Source organism: Oratosquilla oratoria, chromosome 1, assembly GCF_046742065.1.
Source record: "Oratosquilla oratoria isolate Oo_2021 chromosome 1, ASM4674206v1, whole genome shotgun sequence".
NCBI lineage: Eukaryota > Metazoa > Arthropoda > Malacostraca > Stomatopoda > Squillidae > Oratosquilla > Oratosquilla oratoria.
The window spans coordinates 3,122,769-3,132,186 of NC_134777.1; the positions used below are offsets into that span (position 1 = coordinate 3,122,769).

At 37.7% G+C, this 9,418-nt stretch overlaps 1 protein-coding gene across 1 annotated transcript; it reads left to right on the plus strand.

Moving 5' to 3' along the window:
- The first annotated feature begins 1,712 nt into the window (after positions 1-1,712).
- On the plus strand, positions 1,713-2,210 carry LOC143031623 (uncharacterized). The gene has a single exon (XM_076195721.1). The coding sequence runs from the start codon at positions 1,713-1,715 to the stop codon at positions 2,208-2,210; it is 498 nt and encodes a 165-aa protein (XP_076051836.1).
- Positions 2,211-9,418: the final 7,208 nt, after the last annotated feature.

A 9,418-nucleotide genomic window follows, 5' to 3' on the forward strand; every position in this document is an offset into this window, starting at 1 on the left:
TGACGGAGTTTTCCCCAACCGGACCAGAAATTTCAAGTTTGTTCGTTGCTCTGTGCTCATTGCTTGACGACCTGAAACAGAGGATATGTATATAAAAGCATGTGGAAAAAGGTCAATGGCTGCAGAGAGCTAAGATCACAGTTATATACGCCGAGGGGATTACTTTGAAGGGGAAAACTCCTAGTTTGTAGTTTAGGTTTGAAATAAATCTGTGACACCAGTCCTGGAAATTTTTTGACATACCTCGTATTTGACAAATGATTAATCAATTTCTCTTTTGGTAAAAATCCCTCGTGCCAGGGTTGTACTGAATGGACCCTGTATGGACCCTTATACGGACATTAGAATTGCAAGAAACAAGGAGGCTGAGGGATTCCATCGCTGTTGAAATTTATGAAGATTCACAGAATAAATATTGACCTATTGTTTGAACTAATATATATATATATATATATATATATATATATATATATGTGTGTGTGTGTGTGTGTGTGTGTGTGTGTGTGTGTGTGTGTGTGTGTGTGTGTGTGTGTGTGTGTGTGTGTGTGTGTGTGTGTGTGTGTGTGTGTGTGTGTGTGTGTATTCACTTTGGTCTTTGAATCACGTGTTGGACTCGTGATCGACAGCTATTTCCCTCTCGGTAGAGAGCTCAGAGCTCGTATGACCGATCTATGGGTAATGCTATGACCTTTCACACACACACACACCCAACTTCCCGCCCACGAGAGTCAGAGTAACGACCCGAAGCACAGCGATACCGATGTGTGTGTGTGTGTGTGTGTGTGTGTGTGTGTGTGTGTGTGTGTGTGTGTGTGTGTGTATGTGTGTGTGTGTGTATGTGTGTGTGTGTATGTGTGTGTGTGTGTATGTGTGTGTGTGTGTGTGTGTGTGTGTGTGTGTGTGTGTGTATGTGTGTGTGTGTGTGTGTGTGTGTGTGTGTGTGTGTGTGTGTGTGTGTGTGTGTGTGTGTGTGTGTGTGTGTGTGTGTGTATGTGTGTGTGTATGTGTGTGTGTGTGTGTGTGTGTGTATGTGTGTGTGTGCGTATGTGTGTGTGTGTGTGTGTGTGTGTGTGTGTGTGTGTGTGTGTGTATGTGTGTGTGTGTGTGTGCTTGTGTGTGCGTGTGCGCGCGCGCGCGCGTGTGTGTGTGTGTGTGTGTCTGTGTGTATGTACATGTGCTTGTATTTTCCTAGTTGTATTTACCTCGCTGTATTTTGCGGGATGAGAGCTATGCTCGTAGTGACCCGCAGTTATATCTTTCCGCATCCAGTTCTTTCTTAAAATCATGTATAGTTTTAGCACTCACCGATATGTGTTAGTGTGCGTGTGTGTGTGTGTTCGCGTTTGTCGTGGCACCTCCGAGCCCATGATGATGGATATAAATATAATCCAAATGAAAATCACTGAAGTTTCTAACGCGGCAGCCGGATCCGACCAATTTCCTGTACTATTAAAAAAAAAAAAAAAAAAAAAAAAAAAAAAAAAAAAAAAAAAAATGGTGTGCCTGAATTATGCATATCGCTGCTTATCTTATACAGAAACAGCTTCGACTCGGCAGTTATACCAAATCTATTAAAAGCTGTTATCATGACACCAATACATTAGGTAGGTTCCAGAGCAGAAGCCTCAAACTACAGAGTAGCCCTTACATCATATACAATTAAAATACTGGAGAAATTAATAGTGTCTGAGACTTCCACATACTTTGAAGATATGAACAAGATGAGCCCGAATCAACACAAGTTCATATCAGGACGTTCATGCCTGTCTCAACTCCTTGCTCACCACGAGAAAATTCTTCAGGCACTGGAACATCATAAAAACATGGATGTGGTGTACTTAGATTTTTCAAAAGCCTTTGACAAGGTTGACCACAGTGTACTCCTCCATAAAGCCCAAAACTTGGGAATTAGAGGTAAAGTTGGGTTGTGGTTATACTGCTTCCTAACAACAGGTTGCGGTGGATGGTATAAAATCCCGGTAGTGCACAATGATCAGTGGAGTACCACAGGAGTCAGTGCTTGGCCACTGCTCTTTTTAATGCACATGTCGGACAATAATGAATATATTTTGCAGCCTTCTGTCTCTTCCTTCGTGGATGACACAAGGATATTGAGGGAAGTGTCCACCGACGAAGATGCACAGTTACTACAGACGGATCTCCAAGCCTTATATAAATGGGCTGAGGAAAAAAAACATGTTGTTCAATAAATAACAATAGATTTGAACAATGGCTTACACCTTAGGCAAAAGTGTGGAATATCACACATACATGTCACAAGACTTTTCTAACAACGTCATCCAAGAAAATGTAAAGTGCATTGAGGGTTATCTTAAACTGCGATGGGACCTTTACAGTACACATTGTTAGCGCAGCTAGAAAAAAAACAAAAAAAAACCAGACTGACTGGATTCTCCGCTCCTTCCAAATGAGAGAAACTACCTATGTTGGCACTATATAAGTAGCTTGTCGTACCTCTGCTTGAATATTGCTGCCAGCTGTGGAACCCATGAAAGGTGGGAGAAAAACAGCTTTTAGAAACAGTCCAGCGCTCGTTCACAAATAAAATGTGTGCTGTTCAACACCTCAATTGCTGGAAAAGATTACAAGAACTGAAACTCTTTTCATTAGAGCGTTGTAGAGAACGGTACATGATGATCTATATTTATAAGATAATAATAGGTTAGACAAAAATATCATGTCAGTTTTGATGACCATCAACGTCTAGATCATTTCTATCACGTAGACAGAATACATTTCAGAGCCACAAACAGAATTGAAACATTTAAAGAGAACGTCTTTGCAATCAGAGGTCTACTCCTTTACAACGCACTATCGATGCATCTGAGGGATTCAAATAACCGTAGCGTAGAGGAATTCAAGAAAGACCTGGATGGATTTCTTTGTATCTTACCGGACCAACCAAAGGTGATCTCCGGGCCGAGAGCAGTAGCATCATCGACCAGCTGTCTCTGAGAAGGACAGACGGATTTTGCTAGTGGCGGCGCATCAGTGTGGCCGTGGGCAGTATATGTTCTGCCTGAACTATGATCCACAGGAATCCACGTGTGTGTGTGTGTGTGTGTGTGTGTGTGTGTATTCACCTCGGATCTGCTGCAGCCTCTTTTCGAGACAGCCAGATACCACCCTACAGCAGTGAGCTCAGAGCTCATTATTAGCAGATCTCTGGGTAGGTCTGAGACCACTCACACTCCACACACCGGGAATGCAAGGTCACAACTCCTTGACTAACGTCCCGTACCTACTCGCTGCTAGGTGAACAGGGGCTACACGTGAAAGGAGACAAACCCAACTTGTCTCCGCCCGGCCGGGGAATCGAACCCCGGTTCTCCGGCTTGTGAGGCCAGTGCCTTACCAATCCGACACCGGGCCGTGTGTGTGTGTGTGTGTGTGTGTGTGTGTGTGTGTGTGTGTGTGTGTGTGTATGTATGTACGTGCGTGCGTGCGTGCGTGCGTGCGTGTGTGTGTGTGTGTGTGTGTGTGTGTATTTACCTAGTTTTACCTAGTTGTATTTTACGGGAAGGGGAGCTATGCTCGTGGGGTCCGTCTTCATATCTCATTTTATCTAAACTATTTTTAAATTCATGTATTGTTTTTGCACACACCACTTTCTCATCTAACTTGTTCCAACTGTCTATTACTCTGTGAGGAAAGCTGTTCTTTTTCAAATGTTTTCTATAGCTGTCTTTTTTTATTTTCTTTCCGTGTCCTCTTGTATTTCTGTCATCCCATTTTATCAGCTTCTCTCTATCAGTAATTTCCATGCCTTTCATGATTCTGTAAATAGTTATCAAATCTCCTCTCTCTCTTCTTTTCTCTAGTGTCTGTAGTTCAAGTTTTTGTAGTGTGTGTGTGTGTGTGTGTGTGTGTGTGTGTGTGTGTGTGTGTGTGTGTGTGTGTGTGTGTGTGTGTGTGTGTGTGTGTGTGTGTGTGTGTGTGTGTGTGTTTGTGTGTGTGATTCACCATTCACCATTGTCTTTGATCACGCGCTAGACTCGTGATCGACATTTATTTACCTCTCTCAGAGCTCGTATGACCGATATATGGGTAATGATGTGACCTCACACGTACACATCCTGAACTCCCCGCCCACGAGAGTTGGAGTGTCCGAAAACTAGGCTGTTATTATATGCCTTTATATATATATTTACTTCTTCCGTGCAGTGAAGGTAGTACCAATTTGCATAGATTCATATTACTATTAAAGTAATTGCTACAAGTAATTATAATGTTGCGTTGGATACTTGTTTTTAAATGATACATGTTTTTATGGAAGGGTTGCGTGTATACATGATAATATGGTGTTTGGGTACTGCAAAGCCCCATATCAAGACTGAAAATTGTAGGTTAGAGTAACACATCTACCTCGGCCCTTAGGTATTGGAGCACATCATCTTCTCCCTCTGATTTCAAATTATCTCGAGTTTATTATTTTTTCCAGGTGTTTTATCCATCCATTCTTGATAATTTTTTTCACAAATTTTGGCTACAGTGCTTGTAAGGGACAGTGGTCTGTAATTAATTGGTTCTTTTTTGTTTCCTCCTTTATGTATTGGTCCAATGTTGTAATTTTTCCAGTCTTTTGGTATTTTTCCTTCTTTGAGTGAGCAATTTATTATGTTGTATATTTTGTTCATTAGTTTTTCTTTAGATTATTTTAGTATCCAATTTACAATTTCGTCTGTTCCGTGTGATTTCCTAACGTAAAGGTTCGTTAATCGATCCATTATTTCTTTTTGCGTTATATGCACTTCACTTCCTTTGTCCCAACGCTATACTTTTTCTTTAGTGAAAACCGACTTGAAGTGATTGTGGCTTCAGCCATTTCTAGATCTTCTGTTTATTCTGTATTTCCAAGGCGTAGTTTCACTATTTCCTCTTTATTTCTAAGTTTTCCATTCACACACATATATAGAATAGTTTGGGTTGATCTTTACATTTTCTGGGATGTTTTTTTCCTAGTTTCTTTTTTCCTCTCTACGCACTTTTACATATTTATTTCTATCAATGATATATATTTGCTATTTTCCAGTTTTTTTTCTTATCTTTTATCTATCTTTTCTAAGTTTTATCTCTTCTATCTTTCGTCCCACTGCATCTTATGTTGAACCAGCATTTAATGTACACCTTCCCTTGTCTCTGTCTTTGTACGTATTTATTCACTCCTTCATTATATATTTCCATCAAGATTGTCCATTTCTCTTCCACTTTTATCTTTCCAATATAGAATTTTTTCCAATTTGCACTTTGAAAGAATTTCTTAAGTTTCCCAAAGTTCGTTTTGTTGTACGTCGATCTTCCTTTTCTGTATTTCTCATTTCTCTCCATATATATTTCTTCCTTTACATTAATTTTCCACAATTTCAGGTTCTGTTGTATATATTAAATTCAGTCTCGACGGTTCTTCATTACTTCTGTATCTGGTATTTTCATTTAACCATTGTGTCATTGTATGTTCTATGGCCGTGTCAAGTAATACATTTCCCCATAGATCCTCTCCGTCTTTCATTGTCATCCCTTCCCAACATATTTCTTTGCAGTAAAAATCTCTCATAAGTACCATGTTAGCTTCATCCTTTAGTATCTCATTTAATGAATGCCTTGTATCATCTAACATTTCTGAATGTTCGCCCTCTTTCCAAGAGCCCGTTTTTAGGGGCACATAATTAACCAAAATCTTTCTACTTTTCATGTTGCTGTCTTCAACTTTTATCATGATCATTTCCACATTGTTTCTACCCTCAGTAACCTTCGTCACATTTAAGTTTTTCTTGTTTCTTGTTTCTATGTTTAATCTTATAACCCATGTCCAACACTATTAGGGGGTAGTGGACCCCTTAATTTCGTCTCCACAATTCCCATTATGCCTGGTTTTCCATCTGACTGGTAATCATTTAGTTCATTCAATTCTGAGATTAATCCGTGAATGTTAGTATAGGCTACTTTAAATTTTTGCTTCTCCATCCTGTTTTCTGTTTCTTTTGTTTCGCTTACCTTGATGTACAATTTTTCCAGCCTTATGTCCACGACCTTCCAATAGATCTCCTTTTTTTCAGTCTCCGTTCTCCTCGCGTTTTTTTTTTTTTTTATCTTCACCCCTTAGTGTCTTCTCTCTATTTCCTCGACATTCATTTCTCTTTTTATCCATATATTTTTGTTCACTCTTTGCTAACTTGCTTGTTTTTGCTAACATGTCTTCTACTACCATTTGGGATCTTAGTTTTATCTTTAGAGGTCGATTTCTTTCTTTAGAATATCATCCCATTCTATATACTATAAATTTCTCTACTTCCTGGTCACCATCTTGTATCTTTTAAAATCTTATTGCTATCTATTTTTCTGTTTTTTTGTTTTTGTTTTTTGTTTTCTCATGTACCTCACCAGACTATGTTTTTCCTTTATTATCACAATACACTTTTTCCTATCCACTGTATCTGACCTAATTTGCTTTTTCTTTGATTACTTGAATAATTATGAATTTTGCATTTTCCTGCATCTGTTGTTGTACTATTTCTTTAAAAACTATGTCTTTGTTTTCTCTGTTTTCATTTCATTTCTTAATCTTCTGCCAATTTTCCTCACCTAAGTTTTCTTCAACTCTTTCAGTCATTGCCTGCGTTTCGTGATTTACCTCTTTTTTAAGTTCTCACTATTGGTAGTATAATTGATATTCATATTTTCATTTTCACATTTGACCTCCATTAAATCTTTCTTTAATCCCTTTTGCTCACTATTTAGTTCGAAATTTATTTACTTTAGTTCACATATCTCACTGTTAGATCGAAGGTGTGTGTATGTATGTGAGCCTATAAGTGAGCTGCAATTATGGGGTCAAATTTTATGTTTATGTTCTTCGCGGTCACGAGATCGAGTTGGGTTCAGTTGGAGAGCAATCACTGTAAACATTCAACGGTCGGTGGTTTAACAGTGTGCATCATATCACTGGTGTCAGTAGATCCGTAAATTGTATTTGATAGTTTCTTGTACATTTGTTCTCTGTTATCTAACGTCAACATACTGCTTCTGTTAATTTTACTTGGCAGTATATCTTTTGTAGATACAGAATTGAGCAACTTTAGTTTTGAATACCATAGAGGCTAATACATACTTCATAGCCAGCTGTGGGAAAGGCCAAACTGATATTCAAATATTGTTTTGTTTTCATGAAGTTCGTTCAACCAGCCCTTGCTGAAGAACAGCCTAATTTTAATATTGTTCAAGAGAAATATAAGTTGAGCGCAACTTTTCTTATATATTTGTATGCTCGAGTTTCATATACATACATGAAATTTTGCGTTAACCACAAACATACAAGAAAAGTTGCTCTCAACTTATATCTCTCTTGATAGCGTATTTGGTAAGTTACTACGCCACTTGTCATGTGATTGGTGAGTTCGAGTCCTTGGCAGTACCGCATTTCAATTTTTGCATGTCGGCCTCCATTTGGTCTCCCGATGTTGATGGCTTAGAATTAAAGTGCATTGTGGCTGTTAAAATGTATCTCTAATCATTGGAACCCATTCAGTGTTGGACAAATACTTTCCCACGTTTGTATACTTCCAATTGTACTATCATATTGGAGATGGGTTGAACGCAAAATTTCATGTATGTGTATGTAACTCAAGCATACAAATATATAAGAAAAGTTGCGCTCAACTTATATATCTCTTGATAACGTAGTTGGTAAGTTACTACGGCACTTGTCATCTGATTGGTGAGTCCGAGTCCTTGGCAGTACCGCATTTCAATTTCTGCATATCGGCCCCCATTCGGTCTCTCAATGTTGATGGCTTAGAATTAAAATGCATTGTGGTTGTTAAAATGTATCTCTAATCACTTGGAAACATTCAGATATGTACAAATACTTTCCCACGTTTGTATACTTCCAATTGTACTATCATAGTGGAGATGGGTTGAGCGCAAAATTTCATGTATGTGTATGTAACTCGAGCATACAAATATATAAGATAAGTTGCGCTCAACTTATATCTCTCTTAATAACGTAGTAAGTTACTACGGCACTTGTCACGTGATTGGTGAATTCGAGTCCTTGGCAGTACCGCATTTCAATTTCTGCATGTCTGCCTCCATTCGGTCTCCCGATGTTGATGGCTTAGAATTAAAGTGCATTGGGGTTGTTGAAATGTATATATATATATATATATATATATATATATATATATATATATATATATATATATATATATGTATATATATATTGTATACATACTCGTATATATATATATATATATATATATATATATATATATATATATATATGTGTGTGTGTGTGTGTGTGTATTTACCTAGTTGTATTTACCTAGTTGTATTTTACGGGAAGGGGAGCTATGCTCGTGGGGTCCCGTCTTCATATCTCATTTTATCTAAACTATTTTTGAATTCATGTATTGTTTTTGCACACACCACTTTCTCATCTAACTTGTTCCAACTGTCTATTACTCTGTGAGGAAAGCTGTTCTTTTTCAAATCTCTTCTATAGATGTCTTTTTTTATTTTCTTTCCGTGTCCTCTTGTATTTCTGTCATCCCATTTTATCAGATTCTCTCTATCAGTAATTTCTATGCCTTTCATGATTCTGTAAATAGCTATCAAATCTCCTCTCTCTCTTCTTTGCTCTAGTGTCTGTAGTTCAAGTTTTTCTAGTCTCTCTTCATATGATAGTTTTGAGAGTGTTGGTGCCAATTTTGTAATTGCTCTTTGTATTCTTTCAAGTTTTTTTATACATTTTTTTGTACTTGGTGACCATATCGTTGCTGCATATTCCAATCTTGGTCTTATCAGGGTGGTTAGGATTTTCCTCACCATTTCTTCATCCAGGTATGTAAATGCCACTTTGATTGTTCTTATTAAATTATAAGTTTCTCCAAAAATCTTATTTATATGTTTCTCAGGTGACATATTATTCATAACAATGACTCCCAGGTCCTTTTCATTTTCTACTTTTTTTATTCCTTCTTCTCCCAAATTATATGATCCTGTTATTCTGTTTTTGCTTTTTCCAAATTCCATTATACTACACTTTTTTGTATTGAACTCCATCTCCCACTTCCTACTCCATTCCTGTACTTTATTTAGATCTCTCTGTAGTGATTCACAATCTTCTTCAGTTTTCACTCTTTTCAGTAGTTTTGCATCATCTGCAAAGAAGCTCATATAGCTTTCAATTCCTTCATCCATATCATTAATATGTATAGCAAACATTATTGGGGCCAGAACTGTTCCCTGCGGGACACCGCTTATTACTTCATTCCATTTTGAGTGCTGGTTTCTTATCACTACTCTCATTTTTCTTTCTTGAAAAAAGTCTTCCATCCAATTTAGTAATTTACCTTGTATTCCTCCTTCAGATTCTAATTTCTTAAGCAACTTCTTATGT

Bases quoted from the DNA above. Each gene is read 5' to 3' on its own strand.
- LOC143031623 (XM_076195721.1), top strand. From the start codon at position 1,713: ATGAACAAGATGAGCCCGAATCAACACAAGTTCATATCAGGACGTTCA.